The sequence below is a fragment of the Scyliorhinus torazame genome, chromosome 15 (assembly GCF_047496885.1).
Source record: "Scyliorhinus torazame isolate Kashiwa2021f chromosome 15, sScyTor2.1, whole genome shotgun sequence".
Taxonomy (NCBI): Eukaryota; Metazoa; Chordata; class Chondrichthyes; order Carcharhiniformes; family Scyliorhinidae; genus Scyliorhinus; species Scyliorhinus torazame.
In genome coordinates this window covers 173,326,662-173,352,564 of record NC_092721.1, presented here as the reverse complement: position 1 = coordinate 173,352,564, position 25,903 = coordinate 173,326,662, and the positions used below count along the sequence as shown (strand labels likewise).

At 44.8% G+C, this 25,903-nt stretch overlaps 1 protein-coding gene across 1 annotated transcript in view; it reads right to left on the bottom strand.

Annotated features, from left to right (window-relative positions):
* Positions 1 to 25,903, bottom strand: part of LOC140391992 (F-BAR and double SH3 domains protein 2-like) — a 346,281-nt gene that overhangs the window by 173,184 nt on the left and 147,194 nt on the right. The window contains 1 exon segment of the mRNA XM_072477113.1: positions 22,438 to 22,517. Within this exon segment, the coding sequence (XP_072333214.1) occupies positions 22,438 to 22,517 (80 nt within the window).

The window sequence follows — 25,903 nt, the reverse complement described above, 5'->3', positions numbered from 1 at the left end:
AGGCTGGGCAGTTTGCTGCAAGCAACGGTTTGTTTGAGGTTGCACGGTTGTTTGAAGGCAAGTAGTGGTGGTGTGGGGATGACCTTGGCAAAATGTTCATCTTCATCGATGATGTGTTGGAAGGCCACAAAGAAGATGTCGTAGTTTCTCCGCTGTGGGGAAGTATTGGATGACGAGGGGTACTCTGTCGGTTGTGTCTCGTGTTTGTCTTCTGAGGAGGTCGGTGCGGTTTTTTGCTGTGGCGCGTTGGAACTGTCGATCGATGAGTCAAGCGCCATACCCCGTTTGTACGAGGCATCTTTCAGCGTCTGGAGATGTCTGTTACGCTCCTCCTCATCTGAGCAGATCCTGTGCATACGGAGGGCTTGTCCATTGGGGATGGCTTCTTTAATGTGTTCTGGGTGGAAGCTGGAGAAGTGGAGCATTTGGAGGTTATCCATGGGCTTGCGGTAAAGCAAAGTGCTGAGGTGACCGTCCTTGATGGAGATGAATGTGTCCAAGAATGCAACCGATTCTGGAGAGTAGTCCATGGTGAGTCCAATGGTGGGATGGAACTTATTGATGTCATTGTATAGTCGTTTCAGTGATTCTTCGCCATGGTCCAAAGGAGAAAAATGTCATTGATGTATCTGGTGTATAACGTCGGTTGAAGGTACTGTGCGGTGGGAGGTCTTGTTCAAACTTCTGCATGAAGATATTAGCATACTGAAGTGCGAATTTAGTCCCCATGGCTGTTCCGTGTGTCTGGATGAAGAACTTGTTGTCGAAGGTGCCTTCGACAACAATCTCGCCCTCAATGTCAGCAAAACTAAGGAGCTGGTCATTGACTTCAGGAAGCTTAATATCGTACACATCCCTGTCTGTATCAGTGGTGCCACAGTTACACCACGCCACTGGGTTCTCGATCTCCCTCCTGCACTCTGATTCATCGTTGCTTGAGGTCTGACAGTGCTTGTTGCACTGTGTCAAAGTATGTTCCTTTACATATCAGTTTTACCCTAATTTGCAAGAACTCTCATATGGACCTGATTCAGTGAAGAACTCATATCACAGACGAAAACATATAGGGTGCAAGTGAACGGCTACGCTGCGCCCGAAAAGCAGCTCGCCATGCCGCAGCATGGCCGATAGCAGTCGGCCCACAATACCTCGCGAGTCTAATGCGATCTCGTGAGAAGTTGCGATGTAAATCCCTCCCACGGTGGGCGGGATCACTTTTTAGCAACTCTGCATATTAAAGCGAGACGGCTGGTTACCCGAGGTGTGGGATCAATCTCCTTCGCCTCGGAGACCTCGGGCGAGTGCCGTTCAGTACTGGTCTCCAGAAATGGGGATAAGACCAAATGGGGAATGATACTCATGGGGGTCTCCCAGGGGATCGGTGGCCCCCAGATGCTAGCACTTTGGGCAGGTGGTACCCTGGCACAGCTGGTGCCACCTGGACACCCTGGCATTACCAGACTGGCACTGCAAAGGTGCTCAGAGTGGGGGTCCTGATCTCTCGCTGCACTCAGTTCCAGCAAGCAGGGCTCCTCAGTGTACAAAACAGGGCTATGTGTGCCCTTGGCCGCGCGTTCCCAGCTGAGGCCCCTTACCTAATACGAGTGGTGTTTTCTAGTCAAGTGTTTCTCACCGCTGCAAGCTCCGGGAAACATGCAGATAAACATGCTCGCTATGGGACTTTGTTCCCTTTTAGTAAAATCATTCCCATAGTCTGAATAAGCAGCAGGTAGAGTTGTCAAATTAATTTTAAAATATTAATTGATTTAGACACGGTTGTTCGGAGTCTATCACCTAGAGGTACTTGCATTAATGAACACATTTCATAATAGCTGCCTGATTGTCAATATGATGATGCATTATTCAAGATAGATTCTTATATCTTGCAAGATTTATTGTTTTTGCAATACGCAGGTTTTGCAACATTTTTTTTTTTTTTTTTTTTTTTTTTTTTTACAGCTAATGACTGGAACATCTCACTGAATAAAGAAAGAGTTCTGTGTCTTGAGTTTTTTAATGCAGTGAAGAATTCCCTAATCTCTCTAGAGATCAGAAGTCATCAACCTTCACACATTCCCCTACAGTGCATCTGTAGTTTAATTTTAAACATCTCACTTGATAAATAACTAAATAGCACACAATGCAGAATCTACCTAACTGACTTTGAGAATTTCCAGTGTTCATACATCTTCATTTCGATCCTCTGTAGTGACTGCTTCCAAGCTTTGCAGAGAAAAAGAGACTTCTGCATCAGGCTCAGGCTGTTCTGTTCCCGTACCCCTGCCAGTGAGACTGCTGAACCTGGCAGCCCCACTCAGTGGCCAGCAGCAGAGCGCACCATCCCAGTGGAATGAATGGCGGCTCACCCAGGCCTGCTTCCAGCCTCTTTATTGGCACAGATTTGCCAGAGACCTTCTCCTCCAGTCTTTGGCCAGATTGGACGAAGCAACAACCAAGGGATTTAAATTTAAAATTAAATTTAAAAGCTGACTTTTGGACAATACAATTCCACCAAATGGCACAAATTTCTCATTCCAGTATCAGAAATAAGTTTTATGCGGCCTTCAGGTACAAAATGCATGGAAGTGATGAAGAAAATGAAGAGTGTCATTCTATTTACTTCTTCCAGGCATGTGGGCTTTGCTAGCTCGGCCAACATTTATTGCCCATTCCTAATTGCCCTAGAGAAGGTAGTGGATGAGCCACCTTCTTGAACCGCTGCAGTCCATATGGTGTTGGTACACACACACAGTGCTGTTAAGGAAGGGAATTCCAGTAATGCACTGCCTCAGATGGTGGTAGAGGCAAGTTGCCTCACATCCTTTAAAAAGTACCTGGATGAACACTTGGCATGTCATAACATTCAAGGCCATGTCATAACATTCAAGGCTATGTGCTGGCAAATGGGATTAGGTAGATAGGCCAGGTGTTTTTCCACAGTGCAGACTCTATAGGCCAAAGGGCCTCTACTGCACTATATTTTATGTGATTCTGTGATTTGACTCAGTGACAGTGATGGAATGGCAATATATTTCCAAGTCAGGATAGTGTGCGGTTTGGAAGGGAACTTGGTGATGGTGCTCACACGCGTCTGCTGCCCTTGTCTTTCTAGGTGGTGGAAGTCACAAGTTTGGAAGATGCTGTCGAAGGAACTTGGTGAGTTGCTGCAATGCATCTTGTAGATGGTATAAACTGCTGCCACTGTGTGCCAGTGGTGGAGGGTGTGAATGTTGAAATTGGTGGATTTTCTTTTTCTTTTACGGGACGTGGGCATCACTGGCAAGGTCAGCATTAGCTGACCATCATTAACTGCCCTTGAACTGAGTGGCCATTTCAGAAGGTAGTTCAGTGTCAACCATATTGGGGCGGCAAGGCAGCACAGTGGTTAGCTCTGTTGCTTCACAGCTCGAGGGTCCCAGGTTCGATTCCCCACTGGGTTAGTGTCTGTGCGGAGTCTACACGTTCTCCTGCAGAATCTTTGAGGTGAGGGATGCCGTCAGTGTCCCTGCTGATGTCATCTGTGGGAAGTGCACCCATCTCCAGCTCATCCGAAACCGCGTTAGGGAACTGGAGCTGGATGAACTTCGGATCATTCGGGAGGCAGAGGTGGTGATACATAGAAGCTTCAGGGATGTAGTTACTCCAAAGAATAAAGATAGATGGGTGACGGTGAGAGGGGCTGGGAGGAAGCAGTCAGTACAGGGATCCCCTGTGGTCGTAACCCTTAGTAACAAGTATACCACTTTGGATACTGTTTGGGGGGGGGGGGGGGGGGAGAAAGGGAGGGGCGGGGGGACTTACCAGGGGTAAGCCATGGGGTACAAGAATCTGGCACATAGTCTGTCCCTGTTGCTCAGAAGGGATTGGGGGGGGGGGGGGGGGAGGAGTAGAGCATTAGTCATTGGAGACTCCATAGTTAGGGGGATAGATAGGGGGCAGCACGGTGGCATTGTGGATAGCACAACTGCTTCACAGCTCCAGGGGCCTAGGTTCGATTCCGGCTTGGGTCACTGTCTGTGCGGAGTCTGCATATCCTCCCCGTGTGTGCGTGGGTTTCCTCCGGGTGCTCCGGTTTCCTCCCACAGTCCAAAGATGTGCAGGTTAGGTGGATTGGCCATGATAAATTGCCCTTAGTGTCCAACATTGCCCTTAGTGTTGGGTGGGGTTACTGGGTTATGGGGATAGGGTGGAGGTGTTGACCTTGGGTGGGGTGCTCTTTCCAAGAGCCGGTGCAGACTCGATGGGCCGAATGGCCTCCTTCTGCACTGTAAATTCTATGATAGGAGATTCTGTGGGAACAAGAGAGACTCACGGTTGGTGTGTTGCCTCCCAGGTGCCAGGATCCGTGGTGTCTCGGATCTTGTTTTCTGGATCCTTAAGGGGGAGGGGGAGCAACCCCAAGTCATGGTCCACATAGGTACCAACGACATAGGTAGGAAAAGGGATAGGGATGCAAGGCAGGAATTCAGGGAGCTAGGGTGGAAACTTAGATCTAGGACAAACAGAGTTATTATCTCTGGGTTGTTACCCGTGCCACGTGCTAGCGAGACGAGGAATAGGGAGAGAGGGGAGTTGAACATGTGGCTACAGGGATGGTGCAGGAGGGAAGGTTTCAGATTTCTGGATAATTGGGGCTCATTCTGGGGTTGGTAGGACCTCTACAAACGGGATAGTCTACACCTGGACCAGAGGGGTACCAGTATCCTGGGGGGGAAATTTGCTCATGTTCTTCGGGAGGGTTTAAACTAGTTCAGCAGGGGCTTAGGAACCTGAATTGTAGCTCCAGTATACAGGAGGTTGAGAGTAGTGAGGTCATGAGTAAGGTTTCAAAGTTGCAGGAGTGTACCGGCAGGCAGGAAGATGGTTTAAAGTGTGTCTTCTTCAATGCCAGGAGCATCCGGAATAAAGTGGGTGAACTTGCGGCTTGGGTTGGTACCTGGGACTTCGATGTTGTGGCCATTTCGGAGACATGGATAGAGCAGGGACAGGAATGGTCGTTGCAGGTGCCGGGGTTTAGATATTTCAGTAAGCTCAGGGAAGGTGGTAAAAGAGGGGGAGGGGTGGCATTGTTAGTCAAGAACAGTATTACGGTGGCAGAAAGGACATTTGATGAGGACTCTTCTACTGAGGTAGTATGGGCTGAGGTGAGAAACAGGAAAGGAGAGGTCACCCTGTTAGGGGTTTTCTATAGCCCTCCGAAAAGTTTCAGAGATGTAGAGGAAAGGATTGCAAAGATGATTCTGGATAGGAGCGAAAGCAACAGGGTAGTTGTTATGGGGGACTTTAACTTTCCAAATATTGACTGGAAACGCTATAGTTAGAGTACTTTAGATGGGTCCGTTTTTGTCCAATGTGTGCAGTAGATAGGCCAACGAGAGGCGAGGCCATATTGGATTTGCTACTGGGTAATGAACCAGGACAGGTGTTAGATTTGGAGGTAGGTGAGCACTTTGGTGATAGTGACCACAATTCGATTACGTTTACTTTAGTGATGGAAAGGGATATATATACACACACCGCAGGGCAAGAGTTATATCTGGGGGAAGGCAATTATGATGCGATGAGGCAAGACTTAGGATGCATTGGATGGAGAGGAAAACTGCAGGGGATGGGCACAATGGAAATGTGGAGCTTGTTCAAGGAACAGCTACTGTTTGTCCTTGATAAGAATGTACCTGTCAGGCAGGGAGGAAGTGGTCGAGCGAGGGAACCATGGTTTACTAAAGCAGTCGAAACACTTGTCAAGAGGAAGAAGGAGGCTTATGTAAAGAGGAGACATGAAGGTTCAGTTAGGGCGCTCGCGAGTTACAAGTTAGCTAGGAAGGACCTAAAGAGAGAGCTAAGAAGAGCCAGGAGGGGACATGAGAAGTCTTTGGCAGGTAGGATCAAGGATAACCCTAAAGCTTTCTATAGATATGTCAGGAATAAAAGAATAACTAGGGTAAGAGTAGGGCCAGTCAAGGACAGTAGTGGGAAGTTGTGCGTGGAGTCCGAGGAGATAGGAGAGGTGCTAAATGAATATTTTTCGTCAGTATTCACACAGGAAAAAGACACTGTTGTCGAGGAGAATACTGAGATTCAGGCTACTAGACTAGAAGGGCTTGAGGTTCATAAGCAGGAGGTGTTAACAATTCTGGAAAGTGTGAAAATAGATAAGTCCCCTGGGCCGGATGGGATTTATCCTAGGATTCTCTGGGAAGCTAGGGAGGAGATTGCTGAGCCTTTGGCTTTGATCTTCAAGTCATCTTTGTCTACAGGAATAGTGCCAGAAGACTGAAGGATAGCAAATGTTGTCCCCTTGTTCAAGAAGGGGAGTAGAGACAACCCCGGTAACTATAGATCAGTGAGCCTTACTTCTGTTGTGGGCAAAGTCTTGGAAAGGTTTATAAGAGATAGGATGTATAATCATCTGGAAAGTAATAATTTGATTAGAGATAGTCAACACGGTTTTGTGAAGGGTAGGTCATGCCTCACAAACCTTATAGAGTTCTTTGAGAAGGTGACCAAACAGGTGGATGAGGGTAAAGCAGTTGATGTGGTGTATATGGATTTCAGTAAAGCGTTTGATAAGGTTCCCCACGGTAGGTTAGTGCAGAAAATACGGAGGCATAGGATTCAGGGTGATTTAGCAGTTTGGATCAGACATTGGCTAGCTGGAAGAAGACAAAGGGTGGTGGTTGATGGGAAATGTTCAGACTGGAGTCCAGTTACTAAGGATCTGTTTTGGGGCCACTGCGGTTTGTCATTTTTATAAATGACCTGGAGGAGGGCATAGAAGGATGGGTGAGTAAATTTGCAGATGACACTAAAGTCGGTGGAGTTGTGGACAGTGCGCAAGGATGTTACAAGTTACAGAGGGACATAGATAAGCTGCAGCACTGGGCTGAGAGGTGGCAAATGGAGTTTAATGCAGAAAAGTGTGAGGTGATTCATTTTGGAAGGAATAACAAGACGACAGAGTACTGGGCTAATGGTAAGATTCTTGGTAGTCTGGATGAGCAGAGAGATCTCAGGGTCCATGTACAGAGATCCCTGAAAGTTGCCACCCAGGTTGAGAGGGTGATTAAGAAGGCGTATGGTGTGTTAGCTTTTATTGGTAGAGGGATTGAGTTTCGGAGCCATGAGGTCATGCTGCAGCTGTACAAAACTCTGGTGCGGCCGCATTTGGAGTATTGCGTGCAATTCTGGTCGCCGCATTATAGGAAAGATGTGGAAGCATTGGAAAGGGTGCAGAGGAGATTTACCAGAATGTTGCCTGGTATGGAGGGAAGATCTTATGAGGGAAGGCTGAGGGACTTGAGGCTGTTTTCGTTAGAGAGAAGAAGGTTAAGAGGGGACTTAATTGAGGCATACAAGATGATCAGAGGATTAGATAGGGGGGACAGTGAGAGCCTTTTTCCTCGGATGGTGATGTCTAGCACGAGGGGACATAGCTTTAAATTGAGGGGAGATAGATATAGGACAGATGTCAGAGGGAGGTTCTTTACTCAGAGTAGTAAGGGCATGGAATGTCCTGCCTGCAACAGTAGTGGATTCACCAACACTAAGGGCAATCAAATGGTCATTGGATAGACAAATGGACGATAAGGGAATAGTGTAGATGGGCTTTAGAATGGTTTCACAGGTCGGCGCAACATCGAGGGCCGAAGGGCCTGTACTACGCTGTAATGTTCTATGTCTGCGTGGGTTTCCTCCAGGTGCTCTGGTTTCCTCACAGTCCAAAGACGTGCGGGTTAGGTGGATTGGCTATGCTAAATTGCCCTTACTGTCCAAAAAAATGTTAGGAGGGGTTATTGGGTTAGGGGGATAGGGTGGAAGTGAGGGCTTAAGTGAGTTGGTACAGACTTGATGGGCTGAATGGCCTCCTTCTGCACTCTATGTTCTATGCTCGATGTTCACAGTCCTGACTTGTGCCTTCTAGACAGTTGACAGGCTGTGGGGAGTCATGAGGTGCGAATTTGGCTGGTCATTTCAGTTTCTATTCAATGATGACCCCCAGATGTTGATAGTGGGGGATTCAGCAATGGTAATGCTATTGAACGTCACGAGGAGATGGTTGCATTCTTTCTTGTTGGGAGTCACTGCCTGGTTCTTGTGTGGCATGAATGTCACTTGCTACGCATCAGCCCAAGCCTGACTTTTGTCCAGGTGTGTTGCATATGGGCACACTGTGCTTCAGAATCTGAGGAGTTGCAAAAGGTTATGCAATCATCAGCGAACATTCCCACTTCTGACCTTATGACGAGGCAGCTGAAAATCACTGAGCAGGACTCTACTGAGGAATTCCTGCAGAGATGGCCTGGTACCAAGATGAGTGACCTCCAACAACCATCTGCCTTTGTGCTGGTGCGACTCCAACCAGTGGAGTTTTTTTCTCTTATTCTCCGACTCGTTTTGCTAGGGCTCCTCGATGCCATACTCAGTCAAAAGCTGCTATTGTCAAGGGCTGTCACTCACACCTCACTTTTGGGGTTCAACTCTTTGTCCATGTTTAAACCAAGGTTGTAATGAGGTCAGGAGCTGAGTTACCCTGGCAGAATCCAAACTTACTGCTAATTGCAATTTGATAGTGCTGTCATCACTTTGCTGATGATCAAGAGTAGGCTGAAGGGGGAATAGGTTGGGTTGGACTGAACCCAGTTTGCAGACGACACAAAGGTTGGTGGAATTGCGGATAGTGATGAGCACTGTCAGAGGATACAGCAGGATTTCGATTTTTTGCAGACTTGGGCGGCAAGATGGCAGATGGAGTTTAATCTGGATAAATGTGAGGTAATGCATTTTGGAAGGTCTAACTAATGCAGGTAGGGAATATACAGTGAATGGTAGAACCCTCAAGAGTATTGACAGTCAGAGAGATCTTGGTGTACAGGTCCACAGGTCACTGAAAGGGGCAACACAGGTGGAGAACGTAGTCACAAAGGCATACGGCATGCTTGCCTTCATTGGCTGGGGCATTGAGTATAAGAATTGGCAAGTCATGTTGCAGCTGCATAGAACCTTAGTTAGGCCACACTTGGAGTATAGCGTTCAATTCTGGTCGCCATACTACCAGAAGGATGTGGAGGCTTTAGAGAGGGTGCAAAAGAGATTTACCAGGATGTTGCCTGGTAGGGAGGGCATTAGCTGTGAAGGGTGGTTGAATAAACTTGGTTTGTTCTCACTGGAACAAAGGAGGTTGAGGGGCGACCTGATAGAGGTCTACAAAATTATGAGGGGCATGGACAGAGTGGATAGTCAGAGACTTTTTCCCAGGGTAGAGGGGTCAATTACTAGGGGGCATAGGTTTAAGGTGCGGGGCAAGTTTTAGAGGAGATGTACGAGGCAAGTTTTTAAAATTTTTTTACACAGAGGGTAGCGGGTGCCTGGAACTCGCTGCCGGAGGAGGGGGTGGAAGCAGGGATAATAGTGACATTTAAGGGGCATCTTGACAAATACATGAATAGGATGGGAATAGAGGGATACGGACCCCGGAAGTGTAGAAGATTTTAGTTTAGAAGGGCAGCATGGTCGGCGCAGGCTTGGAGGGCCGAAGGCCTGTTCCTGTGCTGTACTTTTCTTTGTTCTTGGTTTGTTCTTTGAACCTGCTTTTTGTGGACAGGACATACTGGGCAATTTTCCACATCGCTGGGAAGATGCCCGTGTTGTAGCTGTACTGGAACAGTTTGCCTAGGGGTGCAGCTAGCTCAGGAGCACAAGTCATCAGGAATATTGTCAGGGCCCACAGCGTTTACAGCATGCAGTGGCTTATATTACTTTGCGATATCACTTGGAGTGAACTGAATTGGCTGAAGACTAGCATATGTGATGCTGAATGGGGCAGAGATGGATCATCAACTCCTGGTTGAAGGAAGCTACAAATGCTTCAGTCTTGACTTTTTAAACTGGTGTGGTGGGCTTGGCTCCCGCCCCCTGCCCCCCCTTCCCCCCCGCCCCTCCCCCGCCCCCCCGCATCATGGAGGATGGGGTTACTTGAGGAGCGTGTTCCTTCTGTTAGTTGTTCAATTGTCCACTATCGTTCAAGACTGGATATGGCAGGGCTGCAGAGCTTTAGATCCAATTCGTTGGTTGTGGGATCGCTTAGCTCGGTCGATTACACATTTCTTCCCCTGTTCGGCATCCAAGTAAATCTATCATAGAATTTACAGTGCAGAAGGAGGCCATTCGGCCCATCGAGTCTGCACCGGCTCTTGGAAAGTGCACCCTACCCAAGCCCACACCGCCACCTTATCCCCATAACCCAGTAACCCCACCCAACACTAAGGGCAACTTTGGACACTAAGGGCAATTTAGAATGGCCAATCCACCTAACCTGCACCTCTTTGGACTGTGGGAGGAAACCGGAGCACCCGGAGGAAACCCACGCACACACGGGGAGAATGTGCAGACTCCGCACAGACAGTGATCCAAGCCGGGAATCGAACATGGGACCCTGGAGCTGTGAAGCAATTGTGCTATCCACAATGCTACCATGCTGCCCTATGTAATAGCTTCACTAGGTTGATGCCTCATTTTTAAGGCATGCTTGGTGCTGTTCACAGTATTCCCTCCTGCACTTTTCATTAAATCAGGGTTGATCCCTCACTTGATGGTAATGGTACAGCGAGAGATATGCTGGGACATGAGGTTGCTGATTGCTGCTGTACACAATGAAGTCAGAAATAGGAAAGGAGCAGTCACCTTGTTGGGAGTTTTCTATAGGCCCCCCAATAGGAGCAGAGATGTGGAGGAACAGATTGGGAAACAGATTTTGGAAAGGTGCAGAAGTCACAGGGTAGTAGCCATGGGTGACTTCAACTTCCCAAACATCGAGTGGAAACTCTTTAGATCAAATAGTTTGGCTGGGGTGGTGTTTGTGTAGTGTGTCCAGGAAGCTTTTCTAACACAGTATGTAGATTGTCCGACCAGAGGGGAGGCCATATTGGATTTGGTACTTGGTAATGAACCAGGGCAAGTGATAGATTTGTTAGTGGGGGAGCATTTTGGAGATAGTTACCACAATTCTGTGACTTTCACTTTATCAATGGAGAGGGATAGGTGCGTGCAACAAGGCAAGGTTTACAATTGGGGGAAGGGTAAATACGATGTTGTCAGACAAGAATTGAAGTGCATAAGTTGGGAACATAGGCTGCCAGGGAAGGACACAAGTGAAATGTAGAACTTGTTCAAGGAACAGGTACTACGTGTCCTTGATATGCATGTCCCTGTCAGGCAGGGAAGAGATGGTCGAGTGAGGGAACCATGGTTGACAAGAGAGGTTGAATGTCTTGTTAAGAGGAAGAAGGAGACTTATGTAAGGCTGAGGAAACAAGGTTCAGACAGGGCGCTGGAGTGATACAAGACAGCCAGGAGGGAACTGAAGAAAGGTATTAGGAGAGCTAAGAGAGGGCATGACAAATCTTTGGCATCAAGGAAAACTCCAAGGCCTTTTACACATGTGTGAGAATAGGAGAATGACTAGAGCGAGGGTAGGTCCGATCAAGGACAGTAGCGGGAGATTGTGTATTGAGCCTGAAGAGATAGGAGAGGTCTTGCACGAGTACTTTTCTTCTGTATTTACAAATGAGAGGGGCCATATTGTTGGAGAGGACAGTGTGAAACAGACTGGTAAGCTCGAGGAAATACTTGTTAGGAAGGAAGATGTGTTGGGCATTTTGAAAAACTGGAGGATAGACAAGTCCCCCGGGCCTGACGAGATATATCCAAGGATTCTATGGGAAGCAAGAGATGAAATTGCAGTGCCGTTGGCAATGATCTTTTCGTCCTCACTGTCAACAGGGGTGGTACGAGGGGATTGGAGAGTGGCGAATGTCGTGCCCTTGTTCAAAAAAGCGAATAGGGATAACGCTGGGAATTATAGGCCAGTTAGTCTTACTTCGGTGGTAGGCAAAGAAATGGAAAGGGTACGGAGGGATAGGATTTCTGAGCATCTGGAAAGACACTGCTTGATTAGGGATCGTCAGCACGGATTTGAGGGGTAGGTCTTGCCTTACAAGTCTCATTGAATTCTTTGAGGAGGTGACCAAGCATGTGGATGAAGGTAAAGCAGCGGATGTAGTGTACATGGATTTTAGTAAAGCATTTGATAAGGTTCCCCATGGTAGGTTTATGCAGAAAGTAAGGTGGCATGGGATTGTGGGAAATTTGGCCAGTTGGATAATGAACTGGCTAACCGATAGAAGTCAGAGAGTGGTGGTGGATGGCAAATATTCAGCCTGGATCCCAGTTACCAGTGGCGTACCGCAGGGATCAGTTCTGGGTCCTCTGCTGTTTGTGATTTTCATTAATGACTTGGATGAGGGAGTTGAAGGGTGGGTCAGTAAATTTGCAGACGATACGAAGATTGGTGGAGTTGTGGATAGTGAGGGCGGCTGTTGTCGGCTGCAAAGAGACATAGATAGGATGCAGAGCTGGTCTGAGAAGTGGAAGATGGAGTTTAACCCTGAAAAGTGTGAGTTTGTCCATTTTGGAAGGACAAATATGAATGCGGAATACAGGGTTAACAGTAGGGTTCTTGGCAATGTGGAGGAGCAGAGAGATCTTGGGGTCTATATTCATACATCTTTGAAAGTTGCCACTCCAGTGGATAGAGCTGTGAAGAAGGCCTATGGTGTGCTAGCGTTCATTTTCAGAGGGAATGAATTTAAGAGCTGTGAGGTGATGATGCAGCTGTCCAAAACCTTGGTACGGCCACATTTGGAGTACTGTGTACAGTTCTGGTCGCCTCATTTTAGGAAGGATGTGGAAGCTTTGGAAAAGGGGAAAAGGAGATTTACCAGGATGTTGCCTGGAATGGAGAGTAGGTCTTACGAGGAAAGGTTGAGGGTGCTAGGCCTTTTCTCATTAGAACGGAGAAGGATGAGGGGCGACTCGATAGAGGTTTATAAGATAATCAGGGGAATAGATAGAGTAGACTGTTTGGCCTTTCACGTCTTTTGTTCTCTCTGGGGACTGCCATTAGAACTCTTTCCCCTTGGTTTCTGTGTCCATTAGCACCACCTTTCCCTGGGTTTCAGTGGCTATGACTCATCTTTCATTGTCATTCCACAGTATAAATATTTCCCACTTTCTCTGTCTGTTAGCTTTGACAACGAGTCATTGGACTCGAAACGTTAGCTATTTTCTCTCCCTACAGATGCTGCCGGACCTGCTGAGATTTTCCAGCATTTTCTTTTGGTTTCAGATTCCAGCATCCACAGTAATTTGCTTTTATTTAATTAATTCAGTGTTCCTGAAGAGAGACACATCAAAATACAGAAACTGGGATTGCTTCTCTGGTGTGTCAGTGATTAATGATATTTTCACTGTAAACATTAAACCTTTCAGACTGAAAAGTTCAAGGTCCATTTTCCAGTCTGTGCTCAGTTAGCTAATACTTGGGGGCTTTGAGGGACATTGAATGGAAAATCAACTAATGTCCAATGATCCTTGCTGGAAAGTGCAAATGTGCTCATACAAGGTGATGCTTTTGGTGGTAAAATAGTCAATCAGGATATGTCAGCCATATGGAGGAATCTGAACACTAAGAATGAGATTTTAAATGAGACATTTTTGCCAGACCAGGAGCAATGCTGATTCGAGAGTACAGGGGTGATGGGTGAATGGGTCTTGGTGTGAGCAAGGATACTGGCACCAGGGTTTTGGACGAGATTAATTTATTTTGCATAACCAGCCACTAAAATGGCATGCGAGTAATTATTTCATGTTTTTTCCTTCCCCCTGTTCAGCAAGCTTTTAGCCTCTATTGGTTACCTCCCCATGATGGTATGGTTGAAACTAGCTATGTTGTAATCATTTAAATTTTTAACAAAATAAACATTTTGTTGAGATATTTTTTGGTTTTACAGCGACAAAAAAATAAACAATATACATGAATCTATAAACATAGTACAAACGCCGTCTTCCCCCCTTACAGGTCCCACCTTTATTAACCCTCTACTCTAAGCTAAACTACCCCCCCCCCCCACCCCCCACCCCTTCTGCTGACGATTCATTTTCCGCAAAGAAGTCGACGAATGGTTGCCACCTCCGGGCGAACCCTAACATTGACCCTCTCAAGGCGAACTTGATTTTCTCCAAACAGAGAAAGCTAGCCATGAACGATAGCCAGGTCTCCGACTTCGGGGGCTTTGAGTCCCTCCAAGCTAATAATATCCGTCTCTGGGCTACCAGGGAAGCAAAGGCCAGAATGTCTGCGTCTTTCTCCTCCTGGATTCCCGGATCTTCCGACACCCCGTAAATCGCCACCTCTGAACTCGGTGCCACCCTTGTTTTTAACACCGTGTACATGACATCTAGAAACCCCTGCCAGAATCCCGTAAGCTTTGGACATGTCCAGAACATGTGGACATGGTTTGCTGGCCCTCCCGCAGACTTTGCACACCTATCTTCTACCCCAAAGAACCTGCTCATCCGGGCCACTGTCATGTGATAATTTAAATATTTTAACTACTCTGCAGTATTGAAAATTAAAGCATTAAACAACCAATCACATTTGTGCTCTTAAAACCTACTGTCCAATTAAATATCACATTTTGAAATTTACAATTGCATACTGGAAAGAAAGACAATGGCACGTCAGCATATATTACCAATACATAGCACGAGTACCAAAAATTCACTCGAACAGTTTAGTTGGATCCTTCTCTTTTGCAAGCAGCATCATTTAGGTAATAGAATTCTAAAAGGAAACTTCGGGGCCACTATACAACTTTTACAAATAGCTTGTAAGTTTACATTACAAACATATTTGTGGCCTTCATGCCATTGTCTCTCTTCCAATCTGAGCACATGAGTTTTTTAAAAATCAACCTTTTAAAGTAGCATTTTCAAGAATGTGGTACGGGAACATTTTTGCAGGTGAAGTAGTCTGTAATTATCTATTGCTGTGATCCGTTTCAGCAGTATTACATCATGGATAATGGTAGTCACACAATTTGAGTTGGATTTTACACTCCCCGCCTAGAGGTTGATGATGCGTGGGAGAGGGTGGGCAACGTATTAACTCCAGCAGACAGCCCACTCCTGCCTCCACTGCAGTTTTACCAGCGACAGGCAAGATGTTGGGCAACCCATCCACGAGTAGGGAAATGGAGACCCTTCCAAGTAGGCACTTAATGCCTACTTAAGAGCCTCATCCAAATGTTGCTGTCAGTTCCCACAAGCAGCCAGCCTGGCAGGCTTCCAAACACAGGCTGGTGATGGGCCCCAGAGGGCATCGGTCAGAGACCTATACTGACCTAAATATCAATCCAGTGGCGCATGGGTCTGTCACAATGTGCTGGACAGCTGATCTCTGAGCCGTAGTTGCCTGATTGAGGGGGAAAGAAATCCCACCTCCGATCTATCAATAGCCAACTGACCCTTAAATGACTGTGGGGAAGCCAGTGTTCTCCTCTACAGGTACCCCCACCGGACATAAACCTGGGGTTTGGTAGTGTGGTGGGGTGGGGTGGTGGAATCCGGTGTCTCATAACTCAGCCCTTTATTTCAAGTCTGGGTTGAGAATGGGGCAGTGACAGTCCTTTGAATGAAAGCAGATCATTGTGCAGAGATTTTGTCATCAAACACTAGCAGGCGCCGGAATGTGGCGACTAGGGGCTTTTCACAGTAACTTCATTTGAAGTCTACTTGTGACAATAAGCGATTTTAATTTCATTTTAACTTCATTTTTGACTGTAAGACTTTAACAAAACATTGTTTGCCTAATTTTAGGTATCCCATTTAGAAGTGGGATATAAGAGCAATATAAATGGAGAAATATAGATTCATACTGATTTTACCAAGCATGAGAAGTTAAGTTATAAAGGCTGGAGAAGTTGGTACTTTCTTTCCCCCCCCCCCCCCCCCCCTCCGCCCCCAAGGGTGACTTAACAGAGGTCTTATAGCCTTTGGCTGTGAGAGGTCAAAGCAGTGTGAAAGGCTACAAAGGTTTAACCTCAGCAGGAGTTCAGGGTCAGGAGGAGTTCAACATTGAGGTTGAATTAAATAGGAGCATATTTTGTTTCTTATGATCAGTCTCTTTCTTGGTGCTAGTGGGAGGCAAGGCTCATACTACCATCCATTTAAGTCAATCTTAACAGGAGATAGATGGTTCAGTTGGAGCAGCACAATTGTACAAAAGTAATAGAAAATTTAGTTTTTGGAGCAGAAGATATTTATTCTTAAGATGCAGTTGCAAGCACACTACAGGATACATGCCTGAAGTGACTCAGAATTGCATGAAGTTTTGGCCAGTGGTGGGAAACTTGTGGCCGATCTGGGCTTTGATGCAGCCCTGGAGACATTTTGTTACCATTACCTATGCACAAGGTTGCCACATTCTGCTCATTTTCTCTCCATAGTTTTTTCCTACTGGTATGGGTAAAGTGATATGCACGCAAAGCAAGGGCAAGTGAAGTGCGGTGCGTTGTTGATTGCACACAACACTGACTGTGAGAGCCGTGTGCTACCCGTGTCCAAAGTGTAAATATTAATTTTGTTTTTACCATTTGAAATTGATGATAGTTCAATTAATATAAATGTTTAGAATTTTCTATAACTCATTATGAAATATTCAGTATTTATTCAATGTATTTAATCTTGTACGGGGGGTCATGGTTAGTGAAAAAGCCTGATTTTAATCTTGCGGCATATTGAGATGGGGTGGGGCCACTCATGCGGCCCACTCACTAGCCTATGTTGCCCATCATTGCTCTAGAGTCAGGCGTATAGTGAACCCTTTGCACAGTCATGGCTGAGTTTGGAATGGTTATCTTCTGAGTGCCTGGCAGAAAAGCTGCTAGGGAGAGAAACCAGCTAAAATTCATGGTTCATGTTGGGACAAATGACATAGAGGAAGTTTTGAGTTAGCTGCTCAAATGAATAACAAGACCATAGAGATGGGAACTCTGTTTTTATGTTTCACAAATAGCACAGATTGAAAGAGAAAAATTGTGAAAATCAACATTTACCCGAGGCCTAGAGAGGAAAGATTTAAGTTAATATGGCTGGGAGTGTGGAAAATCAAGGTTTGAGATGAGCAGAAAACACTAGGGTACAGATAAACACAGGCCTATGGTTTCAAATACGTAATCCCTGAAAGTGGATGCGCAGTTAAGATAAGGCATACAAAATACATTTTTGCAGATGATTGTTGGGGGCATGTTGGGTATAAGTAGTGGTTGAAGCAAAGATCACCCTCCCATTTGAAGGAAAACTGGATAAAATATTTCAAGCAGAAGCAAGTTTGGGGGTACAGGGTTGAGCAGTTAAAATAGTTTTGAACACCACAGGCATAATTTCCTTGTGTTATAAACACATTTATGCGTCCACAGTTCCAAAGAATTAAGCTGGGATAAATACTGGTTGAATGTTTCCATTAGTCAGTAAGATTGCAAGTGGGGGCAAGATCTTAATGTACTCTATTTCAGCATCAAGCTTGCATGGTGAACAAATGGCTCTGGCCCTATTTATGAGGTTGCCGATAAGGTCAATGTTATAGTGTATGGAATTGTAGGGATACAGCACATACAATGACCAAGGTAGGCTTGCGGTAGATAGTAGTAAAGAACTTTTTCAATTGAACAAAAGCTTTGGGGGCAGTCATTCCCTGGCTCATTCTGCATGGCAATGCTTTGACCAGAGTCAAGAATACTGAAGGAGGCGAGAGAGGAAATTGCTGAGGCCTTGACAGAAACCTTTGGATCCTCACTGTCTTCAGGTGATGTCCCAGAGGACTGGAGAATAGCCAATGTTGTTCCTTCGTTTAAGAAGGGTAGCGAGGATAATCCAGGGAATTACAGGCCGGTGAGCCTTACGTCAGTGGTAGGGAAATTACTGGAGAGAATCCTTCGAGACAGGATCTACTCCCATTTGGAAGCAAGTGGACGTTTTAGCGAGAGTACGGTTTTGTAACGGGGAGGTCATGTCTCATTAACTTGAGAGTTTTTCGTGGAGGTCACAAAGATGATTGATGCAGGTAAGGCGGTGGATGTTGTGTATATGGACTTCAGTAAGGCCTTTGTCAAAGTCCCTCATGGCAGACTGGTACAAAAGGTGAAGTCACACAGGATCAGGGGTGAGCTGGCAAGTTGGATACAGAACTGGCTAGGTCATGTAGAAGGCAGAGAGTAGCAATGGAAGGGTTCTTTTCTGATTGGAGGGTTATGACTACCGGTGTTCCACAGGGTTCAGTGCTGGGACCTTTGCTGTTCGTAGTATATATAAATGATTTGGAGGAAATTGTAACTGGTCTGATTAGTACGTTTGCGGACGACACAAAGGTTGGTGGAATTGCGGATCGCGATGAGGACTGTCAGAGATACAGCAGGATTTAGATTGTTTGGAGACTTGGGCGGAGAGATGGAAGATGGGGTTTAATCCAGACAAATGTGAGGTAATGCATTTTGGAACGTCTAATGCAAGTAGAGAATATACAATGAATGGTAGAACCCTCAAGAGTGTTGAAAGTCAGAGAGATCTAGGTGTACAGGTCCACAGGTCACTGAAAGGGACAATACAGGTGGAGAAGGTAGTCAAGAAGGCATATGGAATGCCTGCCTTCATTGGCCGGGGCATTGAGTATAAGAATTGGCAAGTCATGTTGCAGCTGTATAGAACCTTAGTTAGGCCACACTTGGAGTATAGTGTTCAATTCTGGTCGCCACACTACCAGAAGGATGTGGAGGCTTTAGAGAGGGTGCAGAAGAAATTTACTAGGATGTTGCCTGGTATGGAGGGCATTAGCTAGGAGGAGAGGTTGAATAAACTTGGTTTGTTCTCACTGGAACGAAGGAGGTTGAGGGGGCGACCTGATCGAGGTCTACAAAATTATGAGTGGCATAGACAGAGTGGATAGTCAGGGACTTTTTCCCAGGGTAGAGGGGTCAATTAATAAGGGGAATAGGTTTAACGTGCGAGGGGCAAGTTTTAACTGTGCTGTACTTTTCTTTGTTCTTTGTTTAGAGGAGATGTACGAGGCAAGTTTTTAAAAAAAGAGGGCAGTGGGTGCCTGGAACGCGCTGCCGGAGGAGGTGGTGGAAGCAGGGACGATAGCAACGTTTAAGGGGCATCTTGACAAATACATGAATAGGATGAGAATAGAGGGATACGGATTCCGGAAGTGTAGAAGATTTTAGTTTAGACGTGCAGCATGGTCGTGCAGGCTTGGAGGGCCGAAGGGCCTGCTCCTGTGCTGTACTTTTCTTTGTTCTTTGTTCAGAGTAGACTTGCCTGGTTTGAATTTAAACAAATGCTCAGCAGTTAATGGTTCCCTGGTGCATTCCCCATTACAATGTATCTATCAGTCTGAGGCCACTGTCAACCAAGCAGCTCTCCCTTCTCATGCAGTATAAACTGTTGTTCCCTTTACAATTGATATTCTTGTCCACCTGTCCTGATGGGTGGAAGACAAAAAGCTTAGACAGCATGACTCTAACAGCAATACTCAAGCTTCGTCCTACCAAACGACGATATGTATACCTGAGACGGAGGTACAACAAAGAACAAATTTGGGCTATCAACATAGTTCGACTTAACAGGTAGGTTAAGAATAGGTAAGCTATCAATTGAATTTCTCAAGAGTGTATTCGACTCAAGAATTATGCCAGCTTTAACTTCCAAGCATATCAATAATGCTAAAGTGAGACACAATCCTACAATTGAGAGAGCATTGATCAAGATGGGTTTGAACCAAATAGTAGTGGGATTACTAATTTATGCCATACGCTTGGTCCGAGACATGCAAATTTCTTTCATCTTTCAATTTGACCTGTTTGTGCTGCTATGTTGCCGCAATAGGTAACTGCACCATAAACAATACTTGCTTGAAAATGCCCACACTGCAAACTCATTTGAGCAGAAATTTGGAAGCACATTTAATGACACTGCCAAACATGCAGTAAATCTCTACCATGTGCACTCTGAAAACGAGGAATTTGTTCTTGCGCATGGTTTCAATTTTGGTGTGCCTTCATCCCACATCAAATGGGAATGTGCATTTTCTGAGTTTGAACTCCTCTACTCCCAGCTATCCCGCTACAAGACTCTGAATCATTGAAAACATGCCTGCTGATCTCGCCCACGGATATTGCGGGACTCCAAACAACTTGGCTGATTTTCACATGCAACGCAAATGTCTGGTAGCATCGAGTCCTGAAGGCCAACACAGATGTATATTTCTGTAAATCTGACAAAGGGATTGGAATAGTCATCCTTAACAAATGTGTAATTATATCAACAAAATGCATGCCATTCTTCATGACAGATCAAAATTCATACCCATTGGACCTACTGCTAAGCATGACTGGAGAGTGCTGCTCAAAAACAAATTACAAAAACGCTTAATGGACTTGTGTAGCATTAAAAAGCTGCCAGATGGTTTTTCGATTGGATTCATCCGCAGATAGCTCACTGCATCTGCATATGTATGGATGCCTTTTATGCTCTATGACAGGTTCTGCTCAATGCAAATTGGCCAAATGGCTGGGCAAGTTGTTACAACCACCTCTGAGAAAGTTTTCCACATACACAGTGAAGGATTTCTTCATCTTTGCGAAAGCCATACACAACTTGGATATCAAAAGCAATGCCCTGCCCATGTCAAATGCCCTCGTTCAACATAGCTAACCTATTAACCGATGTATAGCTCAAGGAAGACATTGACATTTGCACTGTGTCATTATATCATGGAAATCTGGGCTGAATTGGTTTGAATTATTCATTGAACTTCTGAATTCACCAACTTGTGCAGTTGAGTTCAGTTTTAATGACATCATGTGTGCCCAAATGAATGCCATGAGAGCCCTTCTAGGCCAAGCTCTTGCAAACATCTTTGCCAGTTTCCACGAGAAACAAGCCTTCAATAGAACGACATCTAATCTCATAACCCTTGCATATTTCCAATACGTAGATGATACATTGCTATACTTGAATCTGTTGCTGCATAAAAGAATTTCCTTAAACATCTTAAGGGCTCCATTCGGTTTTCAAATTCACCTTTGAAATGGAGCAGACTCCTGAATGGTTCAAAGGCTATGATTCTGGACCTGAAAAGTGCCCAGTCTACCTCAAAATATCCCGAAAGGGCAAGGTCTCTCCAAAAATTGGGTAAAAGGTGAAGTTAGCCATTTTACGCTACTACTATGCACTGTCAGGATGCTGCCGAAAAGCCAAAAAATTTCTGCCCATCATACAAATGAATAATGTGCTATGAATTTCAGTGCCCACATTCGCCCCGTGTCTGTGTGGTTCTCACCCCTACAACCCATAGATGTGTAGGGTAAATGGATTGGGCACACTAAAATTGCCCCTTAATTGGAAAAACTTTTTTTTTTTTTTTTTTTAAATGAATTTCAGTGCCTGTGAGATGCCAGATACACATGTTCTATGTCCAGATGATTGGTGGATCACGTCAAACAGCACTTCCCTTTGGCAGTTCAAAACAGACAGTATTGACCGTACTGGTGCTCGCAAAACCCAAAACATAGTGTCCAACATTGCATGTGATGCTGCAATTGGACAGCACTTGCTAAACAATCCTGACTGTACTACTGACAAACAATTTAAGGTGATCAGTCAGGCTTGCAGTGTAGCTCACTTACACATGCTAGAAACTACATATACTCACACACAGGACCCTGTCCTTTGTATACAGAAGGAGCATGTCCACACATTGCACCTTTTTCAACTAAACAAAAGCTTGGGGAAGAATCATTCTTTGGTTTACTCCCTGGGGCAACACCTCGACCAGAGTTGACATGGCTGGTTTGAATTAAAACAAAGCATGGCAGTTAATGTTGCATTCTCAATGGCAACACCTCCACCAGAGTCCACTTGCCAGCCAATCAGTACTCTCTTGCAGCACAAATTGTTGTTCCTGTTACAACTGGCATTCTTGCGTATCTGTCCTGATGAGTGCAAGGTGAAAGCTTTGACAGCATCTCTTTGCTGGTTTAGCACACTGGGCTAAATTGCTGGCTTTTAAAGCAGACCAAGGCAGGCCAGCAGCACGGTTCGATTCCCGTACCAGCCTCCCCGAACAGGTGCTGGAATGTGGCGACTAGGGGCTTTTCACAGTAACTTCATTTGAAGCCTACTTGTGACAATAAGTGATTTTCATTTCATTTCATTTTATTCAGCAAAAATACACATACACTATGAGCAGGTTTGTTCCAGGTGAGGTTGTCAGCTTAATAAATGACTGCATACGCACAAATAACTTCCAGCATCTCACCAAAGTTTTAGTTGCATGCTTAACCATAAAGTGAATGTTAGAGGCTATTTCATTTCAGGGTTTATCAATCTGATGTTATCCTCAACTGATGTTCATGTACACATGCACGCACACTCATACCAAAAATAGAGTTAACTTGAATTTGCTTTTCCAGGAATATTCAGTGAGAAAATATGGTAACTGGACTACAAATACTATAATCAACACTTTCCAGAAACATTTACCTGTTATGTTCACTTTTTTCATCAAGTTTTAATCCAACCCATTCCCTCTTGAGGTACTGGGTGGCCATTTTCTGGAGAGCCTAAAATCAAGAAAAATAATTTTGAATTTAAACGATGTTTAGAGGTAGTAAATAATACAGTGCAAGATAATTTGTCAAAAACAAAGAAGCGTTCACAAATAAATATTTGAATATCAAGCCTTGCATGAACTTGAATGCCACGATACAATACTTGCAACATTCTTGAACTAATAAAAAAAATACACAGAGAGCAGAATATCACTAATTTGAATCGCTTTCAAATTTATATTTTCCAACACCTCTTTCCCCCACCGACCTGCCACCTAACATCTCTCACTTCATCATGTCTTAATAGAAATTTGGGGACATTCTGAAGACCTTTTCAGCAATGGTAGAAATGAAAAATATTACAATTTGGGTTTAATACTAAAATTTAGGCACACAAAGGCAACATTAATAAGTTTTACTATTTATCGTATGAAAGATTGTTGTGGACAGAAGCATACTCTCAAGGAGCGAGCATGCTTTGGATGCCAAAACAAATCCGCCGTTCCTTGGCCCCAGTACATTAAAATCAAAGGTCTGTTTCCTAACAGTTTTTAATTCAGAAATATTTTGTTCCATTTATGTATCAGTTTTTCTGCGATATGTTGTGCTTAGTCGGAGATCCCATTATTGCACGAGGCTTGATATTTTGCTGGGGAGCCCCCTCTGGACATGACCGAATGAATAAAGTTGAAGGCAATAATAAGCGGATGAAAATGGTGTGTGTGTGTTGTGTGTGTGTGTAGGATCATAGGTATCTCTTGCCATTAGAAACAGAAACAATCAATCATTTATATGTAGTTGGGGAGGGGTGGCACTCTGCATGTGGCTAAAACACTTTTTGCTGAACATGAAAATTCTTTAGAACTGCAAAGTAACTAAAAATAATTGGCAGAATGCCTGTATTAAATGGACAACAAAAATATCTACATGCTTTTCAAAGTCTAATCCCCCGAGGTTATGAAAGATTTACAACTTAAAAAGAAATTTTAAAGTCTTAATCAGGAGAAAACATTTGTAAAAATCACAGATCTATATAGACAAAGATCTATATAGATAAAATACCATAAAACCTGTACACAGGACATCACAATTTCTTAATAAATAAAATATGGCCAGGTGAACAATTTCAGGATGGAGACAAGATTAACATAGAGTCCAAGATGAAGCAAGATATTGTACCATAGCTTCAGAGCAGAATCTTTGTTATGTTCAGATTGAAATGTCTGTGCCGTAACAGCCTTCATGCTTTGGCATGTTTTACATTTCTAGTTCAATTAATGTTGGTCACATGTCTGTTTGAATGAGAGATGGGTGAATTCTCACTAATTACATCCAGTAAAAATGTAAATGACGCCACAGCCCCAGATGACCATAGGCTGCTATCCCCTTTGAGAGCTGACTGGTGGTGATTTGACCTGAGAGTCACCACATCTCAGGCAAGGGGCAAGACTGAGAAGGCAGGGCCCTCCTGAATAACTTCAGCCAGTACAGGGATTGAACCCATGCAGTTTTATATGAAAAACTGGCATTTTAATCAAATAGACATATTTTCCACTAAAGATATCAATAAATTATCTTATGCAGTTGATGCCTTTTTCAATTCCGATAACTAAATCAAGTGACCAGCGACTTTGAAACAACAAAAATCTCAGATCAGCTCACAATTACTACAATGCCACTGGCTTAGGATTCGTACTAGTTAGATCTGGTAATCAATTATATGGAGCAGGAAGGTCCCAGGTTTGATCTGTATTGTTTTCACACATGAAAGCAGTAAGGAAGCACTACCTGACATATAACCTAAAAGGTTGGCTGGAATGTGGAACAATTCATGCTGATATAGAATGGGGTGCTTGCCCGAGGTTACAGTTAAGGTTTGTTGCTGGGATAGAGAAAAACTAATCCCCAAGAAAGTTTTTTTAACCCCCCCCTTCCCTTAGACCAACACCCACTTGTCACTTAAAATCATTTCCAGAGACAGCCAAAAATTCTTTTTTTTTTTCAACAAATGATCCAAATCAATGTGTTTTAAAAAATCAGGTGCATCAGCTGTAGTTCAGTTGGTCGCACTCCCATCTCTGCATGTCAGAGGATTATGGGTTAAAGCAGCACAAGAATCAAACCTGACATTCCAGTGCAGTACAGGAGGTGGGAGCATCTATTGGCTAAAGTGTTAAACTGAGGAGCTTATTGTGTGCAAATTGGCTGCTACTTTTACAATAATGTCTAAATTCAGAAACATGAAATACTTCATGGCCTCACAGTGCCAGGGACCATGTTTCAATTCCCATCTTGGGTTACTGTCTGTGTGGAGTTTGTACATTTTCCACGTGTCTGCGTGGGTTTCCTCTGGGTGCTCCGGTTTCCTCCCACAGTCCAAAGATGTGCAGGTTAGGTGGGCCATGATAAATTACCCCTTAGTGTTCAAAAGGTTAAGTGGGGTTACTGGGTTTCGTGAATAGGTTGGGTTGTGGGCCTAGATAGGGTTTTCTTTGATAGGGTTTTCTTTGCTAGGGTCAGTGCAGACTCGATGGGCTGTATTGGCCTCCTTCTGCACTGTAGTGATTCTATGATTCACTGCAAAGTTCTTTCGAACATTCAGTAGTAATGAACGGTGTTATATATATATCAAGATTTTGTTTTAAACAACAAGTTGCCAGGAATGATTGCAGGTGGCACTGTTGTCATGGAAGTTGCCATTCCCACCAGGGGCCCACTCCATAGGGCAGAGGTGGGTTTGCCATGGAGCTTGCCAGACGGTCTTCCCACAAAGTGGCAAGACCTCTGCCACAACAAAAATTCCAGGGAGGTGAGAGGAGACCCTTACTTGGCCATTGAAACGGTTCAATTGAGTTCTGGCCAGAAGAATCATCTGCCACCATCTCTGCTGCCGGCAGGATGGCATGGTGACAGGCCTATTTGGCCATCCTGAGAGCTGGTAAAATCTGGCTGATCCTGTTTGCTTCAAGCTTCTGAAATGATGGTATGGCTTAAAATCACTAGATGTCATCATTAGAGGTGCTCCTAAAAAAGCCCATCAATTAAAACTTCTAAGAGTTGCTCGAACAAACCTGGGCTGGAATTCTCCAGCCGTTGAGATTCTCTTTTCCCGCTGGCAGTGCACCCCATCCGCGGGTCTCCTAGTGTCATGGGGTGGCTTCAATGGGAAATCACATTGACACGTGGCTGTGGGACCTGACAATCCCACCCCTCATCCCCTATCTCAGTAAGGACATTTCATTTAAACCATAGTTTAAAAACAATATGTCATCGGCAATAGTATATCAGCAGCAGTACACTAATTAGTCTAATGACATGATGTGGAGATGCCGGCGTTGGACTGGGGTGAGCACAGTAAGAAGCCTTACAACACCAGGTTAAAGCCCAACAGGTTTGTT